This window comes from Ovis canadensis, chromosome 5 (genome assembly GCF_042477335.2).
Source record: "Ovis canadensis isolate MfBH-ARS-UI-01 breed Bighorn chromosome 5, ARS-UI_OviCan_v2, whole genome shotgun sequence".
NCBI classification, from domain to species: Eukaryota; Metazoa; Chordata; class Mammalia; order Artiodactyla; family Bovidae; genus Ovis; species Ovis canadensis.
Genome location: NC_091249.1, coordinates 72,612,649 through 72,640,000, shown reverse-complemented (window position 1 = coordinate 72,640,000; position 27,352 = coordinate 72,612,649). Strand labels below are relative to the sequence as shown.

The window sequence follows — 27,352 nt, the reverse complement described above, 5'->3', positions numbered from 1 at the left end:
CATCTGCCAGATTAGCCTTGACAGTCAGACTGCCCCCTGCCTGGGATAAAGGGGGCTCACCTGTGCTGCTCTGCACCATGACTCTCCAGCCCACAGGGCTATCCAGGTACAGGCCCTGACACTCCCCATCCAGCTCATGATCAGCAGCTAGGAAGCAAAGATGATAAAACACTAACTTCAGTTAACACACAAGTATGTGTCTGCAAAAAAATCCTTTCTGAGACTTCACCTTTCATCTCACCGTTTCCTCTTCATGCTGCTAACTTGCTCTGTGCTGTAGCAAATTGCTCTCTAGCTGGGGGTCGGGGGGTGGGCATGGGGGTGGATGAGGGAGGGAAAGGGGGTGGGCTGCTGGGGAGTGGCTATAACTAAATTCCTTCGTCATTGTCTTCAAGTAAGAAACAAAATAATGTCTTCTCGGTGCCTTGCTGTCTATCCGTTTTTCTCTTTGGTGTTCTATCTCTGAGATATTTGCTTTGATCAATATTGTTTTTCTCTTTTTCTGTATGACTCTGGTTTACTCTGGTTAAAATCCTTACTGTAATAACTGGTCTGCTGCTGCTAAGTCGCTTCAGTCGTGTCCGACTCTGCAACCCCTGAGATGGCAGCCCACCAGGCACCCCCGTCCCTGGGATTCTCCAGGCAAGAACACTGGAGTGGGTTGCCATTTCCTTCTCCATAGCTGGTCTAGAGCGGGGGAAAAAAAGACTACTGACTGCACTTACCTCTTCTAGCCATAACGTGCAATCTCTTCTCCATCCAATCTAGAAAACTGAGACCGAATATTTGATTTGAATGTAAACAAATCAGGAATGAATTTGAAGGCTCGAGTTTGAGACACCGTGTTACTTTGGGCCTTCCTTAACCAGCGCTTGCCTCACTTATGTACAAAATGGAGAAAATCTCTGAGCTGGTAGGATTGTTGAGTGTTCTAACATGTGTCACCCAAGGATTTTTACCAAACATGTGTCCTGCCTCTACTGTTATTTAATATTTTTATTTAAGTCCATTCATTTTTTACATAGATTTATTTTAGAAACAAACATTCTATCAGTACCCCAAACAGAAAATCAGTATTGCCATAAATAGAAAGCAGCCATAGAGAGAAATAAATGAACACAAAACAAAGTTATTAGGATTTAATAGAGCCTGCTCTCTGCTTCCCAGGTTGAAAGGGAAACAGTGAGTATCAGAGAGCTGTTAGGGCTCCTGCCTCCCATGAGGTGTCTTTAAGCTAAGAAGAGTTGAAAGGGGACTCACCCGAGAGGAACTTCCAAACTTTGAGTTAATGTGATTTCATGACAAGCTGCATTCCTACATTCTTGCAACATAGAAGGGAAGTGAAACTGCTTATATTTTCTGCATAACTACTGTTATACTAGGTTCAGATTGGGTTTCCTCTTTCCATTTCTTTTTCAGTTCAGCCCAGAACATGTCTTAGGGAATAATAAAATGATAATAATATAATGTATCAATAATAAGAGAAGGAACACCTAATGAGCTCCTTTCTGCTAGGCACTGTGGTAAGTGCTTTACATGGATCGTCTATAATCCTCATCAATTCCTTACAAGATAAGTATAAGATTTTGCCCTGCTTTCCAGTTGAGCACACCTCCACTGAGAGGTCTGGTGACTAGTCCACGGTAACAGACCTGGGAACTGTGGATTTGTAGTGGGAATGCTGGCTGTCAGTCTGACTAAACCCCACAGCCCTGCGTGCAACAGAGTTCCTTATTGGGACTGACTGACTCGACATCCCCATGTTGAGCCCTGTTCGAGGAGAGAGCAGTGAGCAAGCCGAGGCTGGCCCCTGTCCTATGCTGCCTGAAAGTGTCCCTCCCTGTAGGCCTGGGGCCTGGAGAGGAGCTAGGGCATGTCTACTCCAGAGTGAAACTGCCACGCACTCGCTGTATCTTCTGCTCCCTTTCACTTTCTGAGCCTCAATTTCCATCTTTAAACATTGCAGGGATTCAGATTGAAGATTAATCAGAAGGAAAGGCCTTTCCCTACTGATGTCTCATAGTCTTCTCAGTATTCAACAGCCGGGAATCACTGAATAACCAGCAACGGACCTTGGGGATCAGGTGTGTAAGCCAAAGAGATTAGTCTTTTGTTCCTGACCATCAGCAGGGGTGGCCCCACAGCAGGAGTGGCCCCAGTGGAAGGCAGTTTGACTTCCTCACATTTCTAGTTGGAACCTGAAACACTACGCAGACAGGTTCCCATTCGTCCCATCAGCCAAGCACTGCAGGCCCTTTACAGCTTCTTCGCACTTTCACAGCGGGATCTCTGAGCCTCTCCCAGCAGCTTGGGGAAAGGGATTCATTTTCTAGAAAAGGAAGCAGACTTTGTCACGGAAATTGATTTGCCCAAGAACACAGCATAAGCATATAAATGGGGCAGAAATGGGGGCTGAAAACATGCCAGGTCACTCCGTCCTAGCTGAGTGCTTCTTCCTCTTCTTAACATTTATTTCTAAATATGCAAATTATATGTTTAAGACTACATAAATGATGGGTTATACAGATAATGTATTTATGCATGCCATCCTCATCTAATAAAAATAAAGTAAAAAAGATCTAGTAAGTAAAAATAATCAAATAATAAAGATACCACAGAATACCACTTGACACCAACTCAATTCCACTCCCCTCCCAAGAAGTTACTGCCCTCCTTATCTGGCTTACATAATTTAGAACATATTCTGTGTATTTGTCAAAATGTACATATACAAATGCATGGTTTTGGTTTGTTGTTATGATGCAGTGCATAACTGCAACTTACCTTTGCTAAGGTATAGCTTCATGTCACAGCGATACGTGATTCCTTTCTTTTGAGTTGCTGTGTGTATCTCATACGATAGACATTGTCTAGTTTGCAGTATTGTTTATGTTCTTACTGGATCTCACATCTGAGTGGGGCGTTTGAGGCCTACATCAGAAAAGCAGCAGCCTCTATTCTTCTGGGGCTATGCCAACATATGAAGGTCAAGAAATTGCTTTAAGTGGCAGCAGGAACTCTGATAGGGCAGCTTCCCTGGGCAGGGGTGGAGCTCACTCTCAGATGGGCCTCACGTGGTCTCCTCTCTCCCTTTGAGAACTAAGCCACTTTGCTCAGTTGCATGGACTTTAGAGTCAGATTGCTTCCATCACTTCTTAGCAGTCTATTTGTAAGCAAGAAATTAAACCTGTTAAACACTAGTTTCCCCAGCAATAAAGTAGGGAACTAATGATCATACATATTTTAAACTGTTGGTATAGGAATATATATGGTCCACACTTGGTAAAACATTTTAAGAATGTTTTCATTGTATCGTTGTTATTGTTTAGTCGCTGAGACACATCAAACTCTTTTATGACCCCATGGACTGTAGCCTGCCAGGCTCCACTGCCCGTGGGATTTTCGCAGACAAGAATACTGGAGTGGGTTACCACTTCCTCCTCCAGGGGATCTTTCTGACCCGTGTCTCCTGCATGGGCAGGTGGAGACACTGAGTCACTAGATTGCCCTCTTGGTATCATTGCTTCCTCATAATGGCCTCACCAGTTCTATCTCTGCTTATCATCCTGGGATCTAGTCTAAGGAACCAGAAAGTTATAGTAAGATTAGGTTAAAAAAAAAAAAAAACACAAAACCCTTTCACAATAAAGGGAATTATGGTGGAAGCAATATTACTTCCACTTGCATCACACTGTCCAGTTTACTGAAAGCTCTCATTGGACCTTCACAACTGCCGTGTGGCATGGGTGTTAGTCCTTTCTACATGAGGGAACAGGCTCCAGTCTAAGGGTTTTGACCAGCCACAGCACCCAGCAGTCATCTGAATATGAAGTTCCTGGAAGAACTGTGGCATCAGCTAAGATTGTTAGGACCCACACACCTGGCCTGATTCTCTAAAAGTGACATTAGTTCAGTAATCCATCCATGAAACATTTCTTAAGGTCTTTAAAGTATCTGCCAGACACTGCACCAAGAGCTGATTACACACAGCTGAATGGACCAGGACAGCTCCGCTCTCTGTCGCAGGTAGGTATGGGCAAGCAACTTAGGGACCAAATCCTCCAGTCTGTAAACCAAGACTGGTTTTTACTTTTTAAAGTGATTGGAAAACAAGATATTTTGTGACAATTTTGTGAAAATTATGTGAAATTCAGATTTGTTTCCAAAAATAAAGTTGCACTGTAACACAGCCATGCCCATTCCTTGATGCTTCCTCTGTGGCTGTTTTCACGCAACAGCAGAACTGAGTGGTTGTCATTTTTGTCATTCAGTTGCTAAGTTGTGTCTGACTCTTTGCAACCCCGTGGACTGTAGCCTGCCAGGATCCTGTCCATGGGATTCTCCAGGCTAGAACACTGGAGTGGGTTGCCATTTCCTTCTCCAGGGGATCTTCCCAACCCAGGGATTGAACCCAGGTATCCTGCACTGGTAGGCCAGTTCTTTACCACTGAGCCACCAGAGTGGTTGTCATAGTTGAACCTAAAATATTTACTCTCTGGCCCTGAACAGAAAAAGTGTGCTGATAGCTGCTTTAGGGCAATCACTATACAGCCTTTCATTCTACAGACAATTTGCCTTCAATGGTAGCCATCTTCCAAGTTTTGTTTCTCAGTTGTTCCAGTCTGCGGATCTTTAATGATTTAAGCGCTCCCTGCTGTACGTCTGCTTGTTCTAAGAGTGGGTCAGGTGAGACATTGAGACACACTAAACCAACAAAAGTTAGACAGCAGCGGCCTCTAGTGGCTTTAAATATAAGCATTTTACTTCAGTTCAGTTGCGTCGCGTCCAACTCTTTGTGACCCCATGGACTGCAGCACACCAGGCTTCCCTGTCTATAACCAGCTCCTGGAGGTTACTCAAACTCATGTCCACTGAGTCGGTGATGCCATCCAACCATCTCATCTTCTCTTGAACCCTTCTCCTCCCGCCTTCAATCTTTCCCAGCATGAGGGTCTTCGCAAATGAGTCAGTTCTTTGCATCAGGTGGCCAGAATATTGGAGTTTCAGCTTCAGGATCAGTCCTTGCAATGAATATTCAGGACTTATTTCCTTTAGGATAGACTGGTTGGATCTCCTTGCAGTCCAAGGGACTCTCAACAGTCTTCTCCAACACCACAGTTCAAAAGCATTAATTCTTCAGCACTCAGCTGTTCTTTATACTCCAAATCTCACATCCATACATGACTACTGGAAAAACCAAAGCTTTGACTAGATGGACCTTTGTTGGCAAAGTATGTCTCTGCTTTTTAATATGCTGTCTAGGTTGGTCGTAACTTTTCTTCCAAGGAGCAAGTGTCTTTTAATTTCATGGTTTTAGTCACCATCTGCAGTGATTTTGGAGCCCCTCAAAATAAAGTCTGTCACTGTTTCCATTGTTTCCCCATCTATTTGCCATGAAGAGATGGGACCAGATGCCATGATCTTAAGTTTTCTGAATGTTGAGTTTTAAGCCAAAAGCATTACTTAGATTTGGTTATTATGTTTATGCTTCCCTGATGGCTCTTGGGGCTTCCCTTGTGGCTCAGCTGGTCAAGAATCCACCCACAATGCAGGAGACCTGGGTTCGATTCCTAGGTTTGGAAGATCCCCTGGAGAAGGGAAAGGCTACCCATTCAGTATTCTGGCCTGGAGAATTCCATGGATGGTATAGACCATGGGGTTGCAAAGAGTCAAGACACAACTGAGCAACTTTCACTGGTGGCTCAGATAGTAAAAGAATTCGCCTACAATGCAGGAGACCTGGGTTCGATCCCTGGGTCAGGAAGATTGCCTAGAGAACAGAATGCTACCCACTCCAGTATTCTTGCCTGGAGAATTCCTGAACAAAGGAGCCTGGCGGGCTACAGTCAAGATGGTTGCAAAGAGTTGGAAACGACTGAGAAACTAACATACACATAAACACATTGTGGTTACAGTAGAAAACAGGTTTAGATGAGTCTTGGCTGAGAGTTGGGGGCTCTGTATTACTTTGAAATATCTAGAACGTCCTGTAATTGGTTTCCCACCTTTTAGTGGTTACAGTTCTCACCTGGAGAGAGGAATACACTCTTAGAAGAGAGGTAGCTGAGTTAAAAACAAGGTAATAAAGAGATGACTGAATGTGGCACCATTCTTCGTAATAAATAGGCAAATTTAATTAAAGTCGTAAGAAACTGATTTAGCAGTGTTAGTGTTAGTAAATACTTGCCAGCACCTTGTCTTTAAGTATTAACGATGAAGACAGAGGCAGCCTGGTAGGAATCAGACACTAGAATTATTGTCCAGCTTGACCTTAATCCGCCCCTGACCATGGGAAAGCCATTTTCCCTCTAGGCTTCAATTAATCCCCTGTAAATGAAGGGGTTGGACACTTAACACCTCATACAGACCGTAATTACATATTCTATTTGGAAAGAGATTAAAACTGGCAAAGCCATCACCCAAATGCAGGTGTTGCTCTAAAGCTTTTTTCGCCTTAATCCTGGACAGTGTGATACTGGGTTTATCACTGCTGTGTACCAGGTAAATTTCTCTCCTTGAGAAAGGACACCTCCCGAAGACAAGGCATCTGGGGGAATTCTGCTGCTCTCACAGAACACTGAGAGTTCTGTGAGTTCAACACTCTGCAGCCACAGAACTTTTAAAAAAGCAATCAGAAATTAGATTACACTAAAATGTTACTTAGACACAACTCTACACATTCCTTTGCTGGGTAGTATTTGCTCCTCTTCAATTCAGTTCCAAGGCAAGAAAAAAATTTTTAATAAACTTTTATTTTTTATATTCAAGATAAAGCATATACACAACTGAATATGGAAATAAATAACTAGAAATGCTTTGGAAACTTTTCCATTTCCCCCTCAAACTCATGAGTCTTTTTTAAACTTCATTTTAAGAAATACAGCAACTATAATACCAAGAGAAAAAAGAACCACAACTTTGTACAGAAACATATAGACGCCTCTGACTATAAGGTTTAGCTGGAGTTTTAATAAACACAAAAGAGCACAAGACAAAAAGACTCAACAGATTTACTCAAATAGCTTTGCTCGAGAAGAAAAAGGCACAGATTTAAGGGGATGACAGTGATTATTAAGAATATAGTAAATGGGGGCTCAGCCAAAAAGTGATACTTTATGAACTAAGTCTGGAAAAATGAACAAAATGAACTCTTTCCAATTACCTGCCTTCATTAAAATGAACTTTTAAATTAAATTGTATAAACATATGATATAAAGCTGGTACTTAGGAAGTATCTTTGTATATCTCCTCTATGTACAAATCTTTGTATACAACTTCAATGTTCCTGATACATTTTCTATACACCAAAATGGCCCAGGCTTCCCAGCTGCACACCTCCAAGTCTCTGTGGGGCTTGTTGGCAGCTGGACGGCCCCAGCAGCACTCCCAGGACAGCTAGAAAGAGGGCCAGTTAAATGTAGTCATCTTCAACAGGCTCTCCATTGACATCACAATAGTGGATAAAGATCGCCACTACTCGCTGAAACACACCCTTCTTCATCTGCCGCATCTCTGAAATTTCTTCTCCTATTGTTTCCATACAGATGTCTGCAGACAGCTGCCCTTTCCTTCGAGGAGCATAGATGGTGCCTTGGAAAGTAGAAAGCGAAGGGGAAACAAGATTATCAAAATCGTTTGGGAAGCTACTCTGATTAAGCTGGTCCATGAGATATGCCTGTATCCTCTCATGCAGTGTACTGATATATGTTTAGCTCATGGAATGGGTTCCCATCAGTGTGGTTATAATACTATGCTTGATGCCAAAAAGAGTGCATATGATTAAAGGCCCAAGGAGAAAATGCACCAGAGACGTAAGTCATATATATGTACATTTAGTTTATGAAATCTATTTCCTCCTAAAATCTATACCTAAACTGTTAAGTCCCCACAAGCTACCCAAGCAGCAGCTCATAATTAGCAGAATTAGTATAAGTGGGACAATTTTGAAACAATATAATTGACCAATTCTTTAATAAAAGAGTAACAAGATCATCAACATTTAGGTTAAAAAAAAAACAAAACTAAGCAGGAAAATCAGTCTAAAGGGCTCCTTCCTACATATCCCTAGTTAAGTCAATGATTCCCTATTGTATGCATTTAGAGCTACTCTGTTTTTTGAGCAAGGGGAGAACCAAATAATAACAAAAGGCAAAAACATTTACATGGGAAGTGATTAAAAGCTGCACTGCTTGTAATGCAAACAAAATACTCAGGATTTAATGCTCAAACTAGAGAATAAAAATCAAGTCAGGTCATAATTACTTTCTTCATCATCCTCAAAATCGTATCTGGCAAAGCTGTTAGGTTCTGCTGCCCGTAGTGATCTCAACCAAGGGAAGTCTGAAATCATGGAATACGGCGCTCCATCCACAACACCTAAAGAAGACAGATCAACAGTGCTACTGGAGGGGAAGTAATGACAGGGCCAAACGCTGCAGCATTTCAAAAGCAGCACCAGAGCTATGGATTCCAATTCTAGCTCCGCTATTACTTGGTCATGTGACTTTGACCATCCTTGGTTTTCATTAAGTCTCAGTTTCTCTCCCTTTATGTGTGTGTGTATGTGCTTATACACAAATAAAGAGGCTAACACAGGTTCCCTCAAGTCACGGCAACTCAAGCTGTATCAAGTTTCCATTTCTTTTACTTTTTCTTTCCATACTGTTGATTATTTTAGAGATGGCAAAAACTCATACAGGGACAGCAATATTTATCTCATCCCTGCTACCTGCAGATAGTTAATATTCCCATTATTTTGACAAACTGTAAAGCTCCCAATCCTTCCTATCTTTCCTAAGACATGTCTCTCCATCTAGTTAGTTAACAGCTATTAGCTTTCCAACCATTTACAAATAAATGCTCACCTTCTAAAGTATAGATTTCTCTACCCCAGGGATACTTAGGGTACTTCTTTAAGTCATCTTCACTTCGTGTGGCTTCAGGGAAGAATTCATACTTAATGAGCTCTCTGGAGGCAACAAGAAAATTTAAAAATTATAAAACTGAAAAAAAATGTTGGGATATAAGTTAGAAAGGAACTATCAAAATGTGTCTTGACTTGATTCTAATGAAGATCTCAAACAAAGTATTAAAATAACAAATGCATAAAGACTGATGCATATATTCTGATGATATAAAACATCACAGTTTTGGACTTCCCTGGTGGTCCATGCTAAGTTGCTAAGTTGTGTCTGTTTGCGACCCCATGGACAGTAACCCATGAGGCTCCTCTGTCTATAGGATTTTCTAGGCAAGAATACTGGAGTGGGTTGGCAGTCCAGTGGTTAAGAATCCGTCTGCTAATGCAGAAGACACGGGTTCAATCCCTGTTCCAAGAAGATTCCACATACCATAAGGCAACTAAGCCGGTGGGCCCCAACTACTGGAGCCAACGTGCTCTGGAGCCCATGCTCCAGGGCAAGAGAAGCCACCCTAATAAGAAGTCTGTGCACCACAATGAAGAGTAGCCCCTGCTCACTGCAACTAGAGAAAGCCCACGCACAGCAACAAAGACCTAGTGGAGCCAAAAATAAACATTTTTTTGTTTTTGTTTTTAAACACAGAGTTTTTAAAGATCTTTAATTTGACCTCTTTTAAACATGCTGTGGGGCTTCCCTTGTAGCTCAGTCATTAAAGAGTCTGCCTACAATGCAGGAGACCTGGGTTTGACACCTGGGTCAGGAAGATCCCCTGGATCTTCTGCCACTCCAGTATTCTTGCCTGGAGAATCCCACGGACAGAGGAGGCTGGCAGGCTACAGTCCATGGGGTCCCAAGAGTTGGACACTACTTAGCGACTAAACCACCACAACCAACCAAACATGCTGTAGGCTAAAGGCATGAAACTAAAGGTACATGTACAGCCTGTTCTTGTGGTTTTTAAGTTTGAAAATAAAAAGTTACAAACATACATGTATGCATTTTAGTTTTAAGTCTTATTTCCCTCATTTTTTTTCACTATTTCATGTGTGTCAGTGCCTGAAAAGCCTGGATGAAATCATTTAAAATAAAAAACAATTAGGATTTGTTTCTGGGTGTCCTTGCTCCACGGAATGATACAGAAGGCTGTCAGGGCTGCAGATTACTTACTGGTTAATGTTTGCTATCGTGTCCATCCAGCTGCGAATGCGCACCTTGTTCCGGACGTTGGGAGGGTTACTGAATTCATGGATGATACAGATATGATAGGGGTAGGGACCACTAAATAGCTTCTGCTCCAATGTTAGTGTGTCCACCTGTGGAAAATACCAGAGAGGATTTGGAACCAAGGAAGAGAATGCCTTAGCAATCTATCTCCTCGGGCCTGAACAATCTTTCCTTGGGACCTCAGTTTTTGAATCTTTGGCTGATTTGAAAATCAAATAGTCACATTCTGCCCTGAACACAACTTGCCATGCTAGGAATAAGGCTAAGCAAATTCAACTGTCTAGCAAGCTCAACAATTTACATCTCACTGTTGTATAAATGCACATTAAACCAGAGAATCTGGATTTAGGTAACTGATCCCAGCAATTCACTTCTGAGTATGTCCTTTACAGGTTTAAAGACAATACATTATAGAACTGTGAGTGTAGAACCATACACCTCATTCTAACTGGACTACTGTCCATTCCTAAAGACAGAACACATTTCCTTGCTTCCTTGTAGCTTTTGTTCACACTGCATCCCTATTACACTTACGAATTCCCACTTTACCATCTTACTGACATACATGTCTACCTCCTTTGTAGAAAGGCAAATTTCTCAAGGGAAGGCTGATGACCTGTGTATTTTTCAGCCCCAGTAAATTATAAACATTCAACAAACAATCTGTGTACTGAAATGACTCTTTTCAGGCCAGGTTCAAACACTGACTGCAAACACTGATTGTTTAAAGCCTAATATTTCCTTTAAACGTTCTTTTGACATTAAGCAGTTTCACATGCAATGCTACTCTTTTTCCCCTCAGTTTTACTGAGAATTAATTGACACATATCACTGTATACACTTAAGGTATACAGCACGATGATTTATTAATATATATATTGTGAAATTTTACCACAAAAGGTTCAGCTGACAGCCATCATCTCATATGGATATTATAAAATGTTTACTCTTGATAATGATAATGGTAATAACAGCAACTATCATTTGATTGCATGGTATATGCCAGAAATTGTGCTAGCACTTCACATGTATTAGTTTAGCCATTACAGTGACTGCAGGTTTTTACTCTTCTAATTTTAGAGATGAAGAAACTAAAACACAGAAGTCAAGCAATCTGCTACAGATCAGTGAACCAGAACTGGAACCAGGAAGTCTGAAACCAGAGTCTGCTCTTTATCACAGGCAACTTTTAATAAGTATAAAAACTTGTTGAAAAACAACTCTCTTCATCATATAACTTGCTAAAAGCCTCACAACGATCTATTAGAGAAGCAATGATGCAGAAAACTGCAAGATAGTCTAGGTTGGTTAAAAAACTGGAGACTCCAAAGAAACATTACTGTGGATTCAGCAACTGAATAAAAGCCAATTTTAAAAAGGCTGAAGACTAACAAAGGATGAGTGCAATATGTTATCACCAAAAAGAAGCAGAGCTTGTTACCTGCTGCATGGGGCGTAGGTATATGATACGGTTTCTTTCAGGAGGCATCCTTAGTATCTGGTCTAATACCTGATCCATATTCAGTTTCTTGCACTGCGCATAATCAAATCGGTTTACGATTGGTGCATTTTCTACTTTTAAATGTTTCAGTACCCTGCATCTTGTAGCTACAGAATGAAAACAAAGGTAAGATCTACAAATAATTTATACAAAATAACAGAGCAATGAATATAGCCTATTTGGAATCCTCTTTGGAGGATTGGCACATCTTTCATTAGCATAAAATACTGCAGATAAAAATATCTTTAACACAGGCCAAGTAGTATTATACAGGACAACTGACAGTCATCAAAATGACTTGAAAATATGATTCTGTCCCATTCAAAGGAAGACTGTCACCCTCATGCTAGGAGGGAGCTGAAGGTACCTTTTCCTATCTAAGATGTTACTGACAAGAACTTCAAGTCTCAGAGAATGACTTGCCTAAATACAGGAATTATTTAGGAAATGTTTCTTGAAGAGGATGAATGATTGCAACTATTGAACTATACCAACTTTATGGGTAATGGTTCACATATGTTATCTTTCATTTGCTCACAGGGAATAAGCAGTGTTGATTTCAATTCTTATCACAGTATAAAACCAGAACCTTAAAAAAAAAAACAACTCAGAAATATTTGGATACTTTGGTCTAAAGTTGTACAGTCCAGTATGGTAGTCACTAGATACCTGGAGCTATTTAAATTTAAATTAACTAAAATGTAATAAAACAATTTAGTTCCTCAGACACTAGTCACAGTTCAAATGTTCAAAAGTCAAAAGTAGCCAGTGGTTACACATAAAACAAGAGAGATACAGAATATTCCATCACTGCAGAAAGTACTACTGAAAGTGCTGCTCTGAAACATGATTAAATATTCTTCCCATTTAACATACAAATGTGAGGTTATGGAGAAAAGTAAATGTGACACATTTAACTATAGTAAGATACCAACTTCAGAAAAATACCCCCTTTTTTTTAATCTCACATATCATATACATATGTGTAAGCATGTATCAATCACTCCATTAAACCGTGGCAAATGCTTTGTAAAGTATAATTATGTATACTTTACAGACCGAAAAAAATCAATGCAGAATACATAAGTTGCACAAAGCAGGAAACAAGTCAGTTCTTAATGATTTTACATGGATAGTATCAAAAACAATTTTGAGTAATAATGGAAAAATAAACAGATAATGCATGGGGCATACTATGTACCTGAAGCTTTTAACTCACGCATTTTCAATTTAAAAATTTTAAACTTTGAATAACTCACTTATTTGCTCAGAGATAAATATGTATATTAAAAAGACATGAGAAATGTACTGGAATCATATATATTAAATACACGACCAAAGGTAATGGGAGCCAATGGGACTGGCAATGAGGGACAAATGGGCCTGGAAAGAAAAGTAGGGCCTAGACTAAGGATGTGCCATGAACTGAGGTTATGATTGATGGTATCATATCCAGAGTAGTCAAGAACTTAAGGCCCAGTCACTACTCCCTCTGTAAACACACACATAAAGATATGTCCAACACCACAGCTAGAAAATAGCAAAGAAGGATTCAAGGTGAGGCCTACTTGACTCCAAAGCCCAAAAATGCTGTTGACTTAACCTCTATCAGATCAAGTTGCAATTATCTTGAGGAGGAAACTGGAGGAGAGTCTATATTAAAAGATAAACTAAGTCTCCGCACATGACCCCCTGCAAATACTACAGAGTTGAGAACTACAGAATGAGGACAGAATTAGAAAAATCTAACTGATTCTTTTGAAAAAGCAATACAGTAATGCTGTTATAGTATTTATGAGACTTTAATCCTTTAAGCTAAGTCAGATGCTGTAGTACGACATGGGCCTAAGTACATACCATGGATGAACATCATCTTGGGACAGTCTTTCAGCACTAGATCTGTGATTCCACAGTTGGTCATAGTGACTCCAACAAGATTTTTGGATTTTAATACAAGGACCTACAAGGAAAAAAATTTAAAATATGTACCTTCTAGAGTATGTACTTTTTCTTTAAAAAAACAAAACTAACGTTTTCACTGGCACAACTGAGAAGCAACTACTACCAATCTCTTCTCTTTAGGGCAAAGAAAATAGGTAAAGATGGAAACTTTAGCTCCTTTACATTCTTCAGGGACTGGGCAGGACTGAAAGGTAACTGAAGGTTTTCCCCTTCACCTGCACATGGTCATCTTCAATCACAGGATCACTGGTACTGGTGGACTTATCCGCTGTCCGCTTCCGCTTCATGGCGTGACGTGGCTTTGCTTTGGCAACTTCTAAAAAAGGTGAGAGGAAATAAAAATTTTAGCTTTGTTGTCTTTCCTTCAAAGAGAGCACATTCAAATGCATAGGTATAAACTCCATTAAGACAACTCTCAATTCTACTACTTGATTCTCAAAGGAATACAAACAGACTGGCATTTCCAAATGACTTCCAAAATAAGATAACCTTCCACTGTCTCAAACATACCAACGTCAAATTTACACCATGCTCTTCATACCTGGGCCATTCCAACAATCTAATCAACATTCTCGTCTCTAGACACTCAAGCCATCCTAAATACTACTGGTAAGATTAAACTCACCGATTTCCTGCTAAACAACTTTAAATCACTGACTGCTGCTTAGGGAATACATATTGATGCCTGACATTTGGAGCTATACTTTAGCCCCAACCTTTCTCAATTTTCCCCCATACCATATCCTAGTCATCTCCTATTGCCAATGGCTCTGAAGTCACTGATCATTTTAGCTTTTCCTGCCCACCTTTCCTGACTTCAATTTTTGAAATACTATCCATCCCTGAAAGGTCCAGTTTAAATGCTACCTGCTCTAATAAGTCACCTGGATCCCCAAACATCTGGTTCTATAATTCCCTGTATATGTTTTATTTCTCCATTTAAACTAAAAGCTCCTTGAAGACAACAACAGTGTCTTATTTCATCTTTGTATCAACGTCAGCTGCTAACGATGAGCTAAAATGAACATTTATTGAATGAAATGGCACTAAACATTCACTGAATGACTGAAAGCATCACAGATCCATCAATGGAGTAACAATAATAGCAAATATTTACTGAGCGCTTACTGTGTGTCAGGCACTTTTCTCAGGGTTTTACTTATATTAACTAATTTAATCCTGTTAACAGCCCTCTGAGATAGATTATTCTCCCTGCTTTACAAATAAGTAAACTCAGACATGGTAAAAGAAAACAGTTTACCAAGCTATTTACCACGGTGCTAGAAAACCTGCAATTACTTATCTGCCAGAGCCTGCCTGCTGCTGCTGCTGCTAAGTTGCTTCAGTCATGCCCGACTCTGTGCGACCCCATAGACGGCAGCCCACCAGGCTCCCCCGTCCCTGGGGTTCTCCAGGCAAGAACACTGGAGTGGGTTGCCACTGCCTTCTCCAATGCTTCACTTTTACTTTCAAACCCTGCCTAGTAAAGCTCTAATTCACTTACTAGTATTGTTTTAAAACATTATAGTTTAATTATATAATCATCAAATATCATGTTGATATTATTTAAGTACAAGTTCAAAATTCATCTCAAAAACTTAACAAGCACATATATTTTCCAAGACAAGACAAGATACTAAATCACTGTCTTCATTTAGAGTCATTCTGTAGCAGAGCATATACTGAATGAAGGTTGACATTTATTAATTAAATCCCACCACATTGCACACTACTACTAGATTATAAACATTCCACTTGGTAACTCTCTCTCTCACTTCAAACTTGAAAGTCTACAAAGAAAGGGAAACAAGGTACAAATACTGAAAATTTCTGAAGGCCTGGGATTATATAGGAACCCTGTATAACCAGTTCAAGTGTTCTTCTTTTTTCAATATACCAGAACTCTTTCCTCCACCATTCAAAATCTGTGAAATATTATGCAAAACAACTGAAGACAGCTACTTTGGTTGAAGCCTAGAAGGGAGTCCAAGAGTTTTTACCTATCAAACTTCCTCCAAGGACTTTGAACCCAAGCAAAAACCTTGGGTTTCTGGAAAGGAAAACTACTGATACACCGAAGGCCAACTTACACAGTACTCCTGAAGGAGCTTCATGAATAATCTAATTATCTTCACTGACAGGGAATCTAACAGCAGCACCATTTCACAACAGCCAAATTTCACACACCTGTTTCAACCAGTAAGAAGTCCTGGTTCCTTCTCCCAGTACCAAAAAAGCAAAAACAGGTTTGCTTCCATTCCTTCATCACAGTGTTCAAATAAGACTCTTCTAACAGCACTCTCCTTTCATGCTCCAATCTTCAACCTCTCACCGTCATGGATTGCTTCCCTCCCCTACTCTTCAACTGATCAGAAATATGGGGCTCAAAGTTAAATTTCCTGTTCTCCTGAGTATCCAAATTGGCAGTTTGTTTTCTAAGAAAAATTGTAAAACTAAGTCACATTGTATATGTAGACAATCTTGAAAAACAAATGCTTCCCAATGTAAAAAGAAAACAGAGTTCATTGTGCTTTTTTCTTATGCCTCCTTCTTTGTTTAGGGACAATCTTTAGTGATTTTATACATCCACCAGCATCAACATACCTCATATGATGGCTCCTACCACTTATTAAGTTCACAATTACTCACTCAAGACCCATACCATGTAAGACATTGTGCTAGAAGCTGGGAATATTATGGTGAGCAAGCAGACACTGTCCCTGCCCTCATGGAGCTCAGTCTATTGGAAAAATAGACAGTAAAACACGGAATCACAATACACAGTGTAGTTGACACTAGTGAAGATGCTACAGAAACACAGAAAAGCAGACCAGTGTAGTCACGGGCGTTAAGGAAACAGGTCAGGGTTCATGGGCCCCACACCATACTCATCTTGATGCCGTTCTCTGACAATCCAGTTAGTTATTTCTGTGATGTTTATTTTATAAATCATTATGCAATGAGGAGAAAAAGAACAACGTACAGGCATTTATTCCCAATATAGGAAATCACAAGACAAATAACTACTTCTAACACGGTTTTAACACTACATAGGGCCATAAATCAAAAGCCAAATTAAAAACTCAAATATTTTCTTTGAAGTGATTTTAAAAATATCTGTAACATTCAGTCAAGTTTGTTCCTTTATTGGTTTGGACTTTTCTCCTTAAAACTTTTAAAGCAGAATGGCCAACAGATATAAAAAAACATGCTAGATTAAAAATTGCAAACTGAAAGTCACTCACATAACTTGTTCTTCCCAAAAGAGATAGGGAAAATTTAAAAATCAGCAGTTTGAAATTTCCCCAGAAAAGCTGTTATTGAAAGTAAATGAACATTTGTATTGTGTTTAAAAATATTAGCAAGTAATTTACCTACCATATACACTATACACATTAACTATAGACATTATGAGTCTTCCCAAATTGAAATTAAAAAAAATCAGTAAGACAACAGATATAATTTACCTAAAAAAGTAAAAAGCACTACATAAATTTAATTCTAGTAAATTATTTAACCAAAGAAAAAGTTCTAGTCATGAAATAAGTCAGAAGAAAGTGGCAAAGGGAATAACAAAACATAAGGCAAAGATATCAAACCCCCTCCCCTAAGATGGTTAATGTGAAGGACCCATATTAAAAACACAAGCAAACCCCCCCCCCCCCCCGCAACAAAAAAAGTAACAACTCTTAAAACTTTACTAAGGCACAGGAGACAAAAAGAGTCCCTGAAGAGGAAGACTCAAAAACTGATCATTATCTTTTCAGTCAATCAATGTAAAGGAATTACAAACAAAACATAGGAATGTTTGTTTCTGCAACTTGACAAATTATAAAACTATAAGAATAAGTGATAAATGCATGACTAACCAAGGACATTTCGCAAAGGGTAATGAAAGAGGACAGAACACTGGAATAGGCCAGCATGCCAAGAGGTGAGCTGCAACAGAGGCCAAGTACACGATGAGACAGTGTTTCAAAACAGCGATGAGGATGGGCGTCAGTAAGTAGTGCTCAGACAATCGGGTGACAATTTGTAATTAAAAAACAGTTCCCGAAGATTATAATAAAGATTTAAACTAAAATAAGTAAACACATGAATAAAAGAATGAGACGATGTGAACAATTATCTGAGCTAGGTGTACAGAAGGCTTTCCACAGCATAGAAATAAACTGAACATGTAGATCAAAACTAAAACATGTGGATCTGACTTTACACACATGAAAAACCATACAGCAAAGGGTGTTCTAATGAGGTGCTTCTGTTTAACGGGCACAGACGTTCAATGTGGGGCAATGAAACAGTTGAGCTGGATGGTGGTGGGATGCATAACAATGTGAATATACCTAATGCTAATAAGCTATATACTACAAAATGATTAAAATGGTAAATCCATGTTATGTATAAAAAAAGATAAAAAGCATTTAAAATTCAAGCTGGGAAAAGTATTTTCATCATGGCAGAACTAATGTTTGCAAAGCATAATAAAATCTTCAAATAAAACTCATATACTTTGAGTTTATGACATAACAGTACATAAGTAAGGTCTCATATTTATCTTACGAAATCTTGCTTTTGTTAGTTTAACTCCACATGATTTAATCAACTCTACTTAGTATATAAAAAGGTACTCTATGTGTTGGGTGTTGATGTAAAGATTTTAAAATTGAGTGAGACTTAAGAGAAAATGAAATGTATTATTATTCATTGACAGGTATATACAACTTAATAAAGGCAGCACAGAGTATTTAAAAATAAGATCAAAAATATAAACAGAATTATAATTAAGAAATGTGCTTTACCCCTACCAAATCCAATGCCTTGGCATACAAATAAATATTAATGAAACTGTATATATATGTACATCTTGAATATATCTTCATCAAAATAATTCTCAGCTAAACCACTTACTTACCTGCTTATCTCCTGGCAAACCTGACTGGAAACAAAACTAGACTTTGGAAAATACTAAATACTGCAGAAGCAGACATAGGGGTATACCCAACAACTTACAGTCCTTACCTTTTGGCTAAGGTTTTAAAACTTACTAGTTAAGTCTTAAAAGTTAAGACTTCTGAATGTGGAATGTGAGCAGAGCTTATATATTGGGAATAAGACATCAGAATCAGTACAGTATTTAAGGTCAATACATATACACAATTATACTTTTCTTAGAAGCATAGCTATCTAAGCTTTTCTTGGCTGGATATCTTACAAGCTGTTTCACATGCCACCCCGACTCCCCACTCCCATCCCACTGCTGAAAATTAGCTCAAGATCTATATGATCATAGAACCCAAACATAGAAATCAATTTGCCAAACTGGCTTTCTGTAAGAAAACTTTTAGAACGAGCAAATGCTCTTCTCTGGTCCTAACCTGCAGTAGCTAATCCTGGCAGCATTGTCATACCTGACTCAGATACCAGCGGTACATGGGAGAGTCTGCTCCTGGCCCTTGTTAGGGGCCTCCGAGGGTAGTCTTCATTAGACTGCACGTCACAGCGCTCAGGCTGGGAGCTCCCCCTCCTGTCCTCACCTGTAGCCCCAGAGCCACTCCCATTAGTCCTCTCATCATGTGCTGGGCCTGAAGACCCCCCTTGTGGCAGAGTCCTAAAGGAAAAGGCGGATCTCGTACCATCCGGGCCATTCACAACACAGGCTCGGCTGGTTGAAGGACGTTCCTCATCAGAACACCTGCTAGTTCTCCTGTGGGATTCCTGGGGCCTGTGACAGCAGCATCTGGGGCAGACAGAACTCTCTGCATCTCCCTCCTCCATGGCCTCAGAGTCCTCTGACCCACCGGGGGAGCAGACACACTGCCTGGGCACATCCACTTCTGCAGGGCTAGGCTCGGAAGAGCCGCTGCTGTTCACCGTCCTCACAAAGTCGGGGCTTTGAGAAGCAGTGCTGTGTGAGCTGGAGTTTCCCACTGTGCTGGCGGTGGTGCTGCTGCAGCTGGGATAAACATCCTTGTTTTTTTTCTTTTCAGGAATATCCCTAGCTGCTTTCATATCGGCTTTGATCTGCTCACTGGTGACCTGACAGCCTTTCTCACAGCTGCTTTCCTCGAGAGGAAACTGCTTCGACTGGCCCATCTGATGGGAGTTGTACCTCTTTCGAAGTGGAGTCTTGCCTTTTCCACTTACTGCTTACAGAAAAAGAAGAATGGCCCGAGGAAAAGAAAAGATTTCAGTACAAATTCTGGACAAAAGGTAAGAGTAAATCAGGAACAGGAACAACATACACTAATTTTCCTAAGGCATAATGGCGACCATATCACTCAGCTGCTCAAGAGTTCCTTACGGCTCTCTAGTGCCTATCTGATTAACACTCTTGATATCAGCTGTCAAGGCTTGTCATGACCTAATTGCAAACTAACCTTCCATTCTTGTCCCGTCTATAAACATTCGACACCCCCACCCAAACTTTTCTTTGAATATACCCCTGGCTTATTACCTAGGAGTTTTTTTTGGCTTTGGACATCTGTTCATTCTCTTCTGCACTCCCACCCCAGAGCCACAATAGTCCATGCCCTAAAATATAATCTGTTTCTGATCTGACTCTTCAACCAGACTAGAGGTTCCGGACAGAGGGAGGGAAATAGAGAGGTCGAGACTTATTCATCTCACCCCTCACAACACCTAACACAGTAACTGTGGGCAGAGTAAGGCTGAATGAATATACAAAAGCATACTTATATTAGGTTTTGTCTGGCTGACACAAAATCTGGTTTCTAAATTCAGAAATTAAACTTTCTAGGAAACATCAGGTTAGTCAGCTGGTCACATGACTTTTCCTAAATGTCAGTGTCCATAAAACCTCCTTTAAACAAGTGTAAAGATAAATCTGAATTTCTTAAAAGGAATAAAGTAAGAAGTGAATAATCAGTTAGTGGTTAGTAAGTTATTCCAAGTCTAAAGAACTCAGCTTACCATACACAGAAATGTGTGTATATTTCAGGTTCGGTGTTAAATGTGTACAAATATATACTAAACATTCAGATACATTAAGGAATAGGGTCTTCAAGGAAAAATGAGTGGACAATTTAAAAAAACCTCATCCTTTGCACAAGATGGTAAGCATATGGTTCTGAGAAATAGAAGGGAAGACCAAGAAAAGAAGTATAAACCTAAAAGTTAACAGAATTAAAGTTTCTTGGTGAGGCAAATGGCAGAAGGTTGTAGACTGGATTTAAAGGGAGACAAGGGATTATAAGAACATACTTCAGGAGTTCCTCAAGCACCAAACTAACCACCACCATTTGCTAAATAAGCACAAGTGGACAGATGACCACCTGGGGAACGGTTGTTCTTCACTGCTCTAGATGACTCGGCTGTCATCTTTTAGGTGAGGCACAGGCCCCTCACTAATCCCTGATACTCTGATGCCACAATTTCCTAAAGCCTCCACTATGGGACTGCCAATCCTCACATCTTCTCTTCCCTGAGCCCCGATTCTACAATATTCTTGTGCTGCACTCGCCCCTGGCAGTGCCACTCAGATTTCCCTCTCTTGCTTGTTCTGTTGCCTTTCTTGCCCCCTGTCACATTTCATAAGGACATGTCAACTGTACCACAAGCTGTGGCAGGGACACAGTATGTAAAGACCAGTGTGTCCGCTCTCATGGTGACTCTCACCAACAGGCCAGAGTGAGACACAGCCTCTCACCTGATAATTCCCTGGACTGCACAGACTCTCCGGTTTTTTCTTCACGCTCAGAGAAACGCCGGGAACCATTCTTAGGAATCCAGACTTCCTGGAGTTCTAGACTGTCTTCTTCATCATCACTCTCTGAGTCATGAACAGTAATTGGGGCTGGTTTTACTACACGCTGAAGACCACTGGGTCCTAAAACAAAGAGCAAAGGCATAACAGTCAATTTTTGCCCACGAAAGACTTTCACTCAAAATATTGTTCCAGTATTTTGGGATCAGAGAGATGCTTTGGCTCTATGAAACCTCTCTGATCACTCATTTTCATGCACATACACTCAGATGAGACACTGTGAAAACACTTTAATTCTAAAGCATTATGTAAACATTAAGTATGACTAATATACCACCCAACATTATAAAGGAAATTAAAGTAGAAGAGCATATGGCATCTTCCTTTAAGATCTTCACTGCTGGAAAGAGTCACATAATTATTCTAAAAATAATACTCATTATTATCATTTGAAAAACGGGCTAGATAGTTTCCAAATTTTGCAAATGTCTGAATGAAAGCAAGCCTCTGACACCTACAGACTGGTGAGAATTCTGCATTCTTTAAGCACAGGTCTAATGCACTGGATGTCACAGATATGTTCTTGAAAGGCTGGATGCATGCTACAATTTGGTTCTTTGATTATTTATGTAAGAAATGTTTGGGGCTTCCCTGGTGGCTCAGTGGTAAAGAATTTGCCTGCCACTGCAGGAGACATGGATTCGATCCCTGGGTTGGGGAGATCCCCTGGAGTAAGAAGTGGCACCCAATGTAGTACTCTTGCCCGGGAAATCCCAGGGACAGTAGAGCTCGGCAGGCTGCAGTCCATGAGGTCACAAAGAGTCAGACACGACTTGGTGACTAAACAATAACAAAAAATTTTTTGTCTGCTTGGCATTGCACATTGTAAACCTTCAGCTCTTACAACCCACTTTTCTCTGACAAGTGAGGAAACTTTCCTGCCTTTTTCCTGTCATACTGTATAATGCCTGGCACAGCGTAGGCACTCAAGTATTTGTTGAGTGAGCGACTGCATCTGTAAGACACTTAAAACAAGGGTAGTTAAAGATGTTTTCAATTCAAAGGCAAGGTAGCATTTGAACAGACCAGGAGTGAGAAAATTTTAGTTCTCATCTCAATTCTGTTCCTTGATCAATGGCTGAGTGGTCTTGAGTAAACCAGTCAAACTTTTCAAAGAATATTAGTTTCCCTATCTGTAAAGATGAAAGATTATACCAGGTAATCTTTATGGATTACATGACTGCTCTAAATGACCCAGTGCCAAACTGAGACTAGATCTTGTTCTGTTTATTATACCAAATCAACCTCTCCACTGCTTCTTCTCCCCACCAAAATGAAGGGAGAGAATAAGCAGAACATTTAATCAGGTTATTTTCTTATTTATAACTTGAGTGTTTTATTTTCTCTATACACACACATATGTGTGTATACCAATAAAGAGGAACTGCTGCCACATTTACAAAAAAATAAAAAACAAACTAATAAGATACACACACACATACACAGAGCAAGAAATAACACAAGCCTAGTCAAAAAAATAGGCAGTGGCACCCCACTCCAGTACTCTTGCCTGGAAAATCCCATGGACGGAGGAGCCTGGTGGGCTGCAGTCCATGGGGTCGCCAAGAGTCAGACACGACTGAGCAACTTCACTTTGACTTTTCACTTTCATGCATTGGAGAAGGAAATGGCACCCCACTCCAGTGTTCTTGCCTGGAGAATCCCAGGGATGGTGGAAGCCTGGTGGACTGCCGTCTACGGGGTCGCACAGTCGGACACAACTGAAGCGACTTAGCAGTAGCAGCAGTCAAAAATAAACAGCATGTAACACATCATTAGCTGTCATGTCAAAAAAAAACCCCATCATTCTCAATGTTTTCCTTTCTTCATTAAAGTCAGGCCCTAGTTTTTAGAACCATGAATGTGGGAAGTCACATGATTACCAGCTTGTTCCTCGTCAACATCCACAGGAATAACTGCCTGACTGTGAGCTGGAGTCTCATGTCCACTCTCGGCCATCACCTCTGCATCTTCTTGCACCATGTCTTCCATCTCATTCAGTGCTTAAACAAAAATAACCACAGTCAAAGTAAAACCAGGGGATGTCTAAGAAAACCACAATGGCAGGCAAAACTGTGGCACCATTAAGAAATGAACAGCCTCATGATCATTAGGCCCTTTCTAAAAGAGTATCATGTAAATGTGCTTCATTCTATCGACATCAACAAGAAGTGTTCAGTTCTATAGGAGGGGAGACCACAGACGGCAAAAGGATTACTTGATAGAAAAAGTCCATCATTTTAAGATGAAAGGATGGAGAAAGGTACAGATGAAAGAAGAAAGCACTTATTTATTCCTGAAGATGTTACCAGGGATGGCTATAAACGGCAACTGCTTGTCTCCCTCTAAGCTATTTGTTTGATGGCAGTGACAGCCAGCTACTGCAAGATCTCATGATCATCTATAAGCAGTTAGTCTTGTATCTGCCACCTGAACCAGGATGCATTGAGCAAGCAAGCTCAAATTGTTTTTTTCTGCTCTCTAGAGAATATGGTCATATTTTCAGCTCATGTGTAGCAAGGATTATTAAACACAGGAAGTACATTTTTAACATTTTAGCAACATTCAAATGTTTAATCTGCATCTAAGTCTTCTAAGGCTATTAGTGCCTTTCAGTGAATGAGAATGTTTATATTTTTCCAGATGATAAGCACATTGAATAATTTCAGACTGATAAGCTTCAAGATTTTAAAAGATTAAATTCAAATCCCTCAAGTCTGTATTCAAAGCACTCACCCCAGTACCCTCTCACTCCCGACCTCTAAGCTAGGGCACCTGCTCTCAGTTTGAATCAGGACAATACCAGTAGTGTCCTTTACACTTGTAGCATGGCCAGGACCCAGATGGTGGCAGGCTGTGTCTACCCTGTGCACCACTCAACACCTATGGGTGTACCACACTACTGCTATCAAATCAACCAACCATTTGAATGAAATGAAGACACCAACACAGAAGGAAACAAGATACTGTTCCTGAAAGAACTAAAGAATCTATTTAAGGAGACAAGAAAAATTCATATAGTCAACAAAGAAACAAGGTAAAATATGAGTATGCCAGAAACATACTATTCAGATAAATGCTACTGGAATATACAGCAGAGAGGTCTGAGATTTCAGAGGGACACTGGGGTTTGCTTTGGTTTTGAAAATACACAACAGCACGTTCCCCCTCATGTTTAGCCTCCCATCCCAAACTCTTGCCCAACTCTAGCTTCTACACTTCATTTAGGGCCAGAAAAGGACTGACCTTGTCAAGAAATATTACATGATAAACATCAATCAATTTGCATCTTTTATTCAATTCTCAAGAGCAATTATGAATAGCAGCTAGTAATTAATGTGTACATATACTATGTCTGGCTCTGTGTTAAATGCCCTCATATACATCAGTTATTTCTTATAGCAATCTTATGAGGGTATTACTAGTCTCATTTTTGCAGTTGAGGAAACTGAGGCTCAGAATGGTTAGCAATTTAAGGGGATTTGAAATGAGGTCCATTTCCAAAGCCTGCTACAAAACATGGACGATGAGTAGGTGGAAAATTTATAGTCCCTGCTCTCAGAGAACGCACACCTTCTAGCAGAAATGTCAAGACATATAAAATAAGGTCAAGGCAAGGCAACCTACTCCAGTATTCTTGCCTGGAGAATCCCATGGACCGAGGAGGCTGGTGAGCTGCAGTCCATTCAGTTGCAAAGAGTTGGTCATGAGAGAGCGACTAAGCAAGGCACAATACATACACAGCACAAAACACACTCATTAAGTGCTAGAACAGTCCAAGTAAAGGGAACATGGACAAAAAAGCAGTTGTTAAGTCTGTTGGACAGGGAAGGTTTCACTGAGATGGAGTGATATTTCATATATACCAGGAAGCACATAACATTTTCCAGAAGAGTAAGTAGGTCAGTGATAAAAAGAACAGGAGTTTGAGTTACGGTAAGGGTGTGAAAGAGGAAAGGAGGTTAAAAAGGTAGCCTGGGTCCCAGACTGTGAAAAGTTTAAAACTGCCTCTTATAGGCAGAAGAAAACCACTAGGACAGAACTACAGACTTCCCTGATGGCTCAGAGGGTAAAGCATCTGTCTGCAATGCAGGAGACCTGGGTTTGATCCCTGGGTCAGGAAGATCCCCTGGGGAAGGAAATGGCAACTCACTCCAGTACTATTGCCTGGAAAATCCCATGGACGGAGGAGCTTGGTAGGCTACAGTCCATGGGGTCACAAAGAGTTGGACACGATTGAGTGACTTCACAATCAATCACAATCAAGATTTTCAAAGCTTTCAGCAATTGCTTTTTAGGTTGCCACAATAACCTGTGGAAATACTATAAATACCCCAAAGTTATTTTAAACTTCTTTAATTGCATTCATTCACTGAATATTTATTTAGAGCTTACTACAATGTGTTATTGTTCCTAGGTGCTAAAAGACAGTGGTTATAGTCAATATCTCTAATCTCATGGAGTTTAGTTAGGGAAGAAAAGATTTTTAGTAAAATTATTTTTTAGTCAACAATAAAAACATCAGAAAATAATATCTTATGCAACGAAACTAAAAGAGGGTGATATAAAAGAGAATGAATTAGTGGCACTTAAATTGGTAAGGTGATTAAAAGGTTCAATAAGTCATAGAAATGTAACACACAGCATGCAGACCATATTTATTAATACTCTATTGCATATTTGAAAATTACTGATAGAAGATCTTAAAATTTCTCATCACAGTAAAAAACTGTAACTATGTGTGGTGATCGATGTTTACTAAACTTAAAGTGATCATTTTGCAATATGTACAAATAATGTCAATTATACCTCAAGTGAAAAAAAAGATTAAGGTGGTAAGGAAAGACACCTCTGAGATTAATATTTAAGCTAAGACCTACATATCAAGAAGAAGCCAGCCATGAAACGATGGAGGGGAGGACATTCTATGAAGAGGCAGCAGTCAGTACAACAGTTGGTGCCAGTTTGGCACATTCAAGCACAGTGTGTGAGGTGGGGAGCGGTACAAGGTGAGAACAAGCCAGATTACGCAGCACTTTATGGCCCAAATCAAGAAACTAGATTTATTCTAAGGGAGAGGGGAGCTGTCAGGAAGTTTTACGAAAGGAAGTAACATTGCCTGGTATTTGTTTTTTAAAAATTGCCCTACCTACTCTAAGAACTTATTTTACTGTAAATGCCATTAAAACATTTAGGTAAAAAAAGGTCTGGTACAATGAGGAAGAAGAATGTAGATACACTGGGGAGATGTTTTAGAGACAGTCAACAGAACTTACTGAAGACTCCATGTTGGAGAGAGCAGGTAGATGGTGGTATAAAGCAAAGAAAGGATAATATCTTGGGAAAGACAGGCAAGATGACGGAGGGATAGGATGGGGAGACCACTATCTCCCCAACAAAATCATCAAAAGATCATCTGAATGCTGAGCAACTTCCACAAAACAAATGAATACTGGTGGAGGACACCAGGCACCCAGAAAGGCTGCCCATTCTCTTTGAAAGGAGATAGGACAAAATATAAAAGACAAAAAGAGAGTCAAAAGAGTTAGGGATGGAGACCCGTCCTGGGGAGGGAGCTGTTGTGAAGGAGAAGTTTCCAAATAGCAGGAAACCCTCTCACTGGAGGGTCTGTGGGCAGTTCTGGAATCTCACAGGGCAATATCAGTTCAGTTCAGTCACTCAGTCGTGTCCAACTCTTTGCAACCCCATGAATCGCAGCACGCCAGGCCTCCTTGTCCATCACCAACTCCCGGAGTTCACTCAGACTCATGTCCATCGAATCAGTGATGCCATCCAGCCATCTCACCCTCTGTCGTCCCCTTCTCCTCCTGTCCCCAATCCCTCCCAGCATCAGAGTCTTTTCCAGTGAGTCAACTCTTCGCATCAGGCGGCCAAAGTACTGGAGTTTCAGCTTTAGCATCATTCCTTCCAAGGAAATCCCAGGGCTGATCTCCTTCA

General features: G+C 40.2%; 1 protein-coding gene and 2 long non-coding RNA genes across 7 annotated transcripts in view; 1 reads left to right on the top strand and 2 right to left on the bottom strand.

Moving 5' to 3' along the window:
• Nucleotides 1-768: 768 nt before the first annotated feature.
• On the top strand, nucleotides 769-2,084 carry LOC138441413 (uncharacterized). Its single transcript, XR_011257332.1, has 3 exons — nucleotides 769-913; nucleotides 1,420-1,523; nucleotides 1,967-2,084. It is a non-coding gene; the product is annotated as an uncharacterized lncRNA (long non-coding RNA).
• Nucleotides 1,126-3,715, bottom strand: LOC138441414 (uncharacterized). Its single transcript, XR_011257333.1, has 2 exons — nucleotides 2,785-3,715; nucleotides 1,126-2,329 (listed from the first exon to the last, which is right to left on the bottom strand). It is a non-coding gene; the product is annotated as an uncharacterized lncRNA (long non-coding RNA).
• Nucleotides 3,716-6,736: 3,021 nt separating this feature from the next.
• FBXO38 (F-box protein 38) overlaps nucleotides 6,737-27,352 on the bottom strand; it is a 67,054-nt gene continuing 46,438 nt past the window's right edge. The window contains exons 13-22 of one of the 5 annotated variants that reach the window (XM_069592366.1): nucleotides 23,278-23,397; nucleotides 21,278-21,457; nucleotides 19,020-19,754; nucleotides 13,824-13,924; nucleotides 13,504-13,606; nucleotides 11,587-11,753; nucleotides 10,089-10,234; nucleotides 8,865-8,968; nucleotides 8,263-8,376; nucleotides 6,737-7,590 (exon numbers count right to left, since the gene is read on the bottom strand). In XM_069592366.1, coding sequence (XP_069448467.1) covers nucleotides 7,412-7,590; nucleotides 8,263-8,376; nucleotides 8,865-8,968; nucleotides 10,089-10,234; nucleotides 11,587-11,753; nucleotides 13,504-13,606; nucleotides 13,824-13,924; nucleotides 19,020-19,754; nucleotides 21,278-21,457; nucleotides 23,278-23,397 — 1,949 coding nt within the window. In that variant the 3' untranslated portion in view covers nucleotides 6,737-7,411. The remainder of the gene's footprint in view (nucleotides 7,591-8,262; nucleotides 8,377-8,864; nucleotides 8,969-10,088; nucleotides 10,235-11,586; nucleotides 11,754-13,503; nucleotides 13,607-13,823; nucleotides 13,925-19,019; nucleotides 19,755-21,277; nucleotides 21,458-23,277; nucleotides 23,398-27,352) is intronic. The other 4 variants (XM_069592369.1, XM_069592371.1, XM_069592367.1 and 1 more) reach the window with 4 other exon arrangements.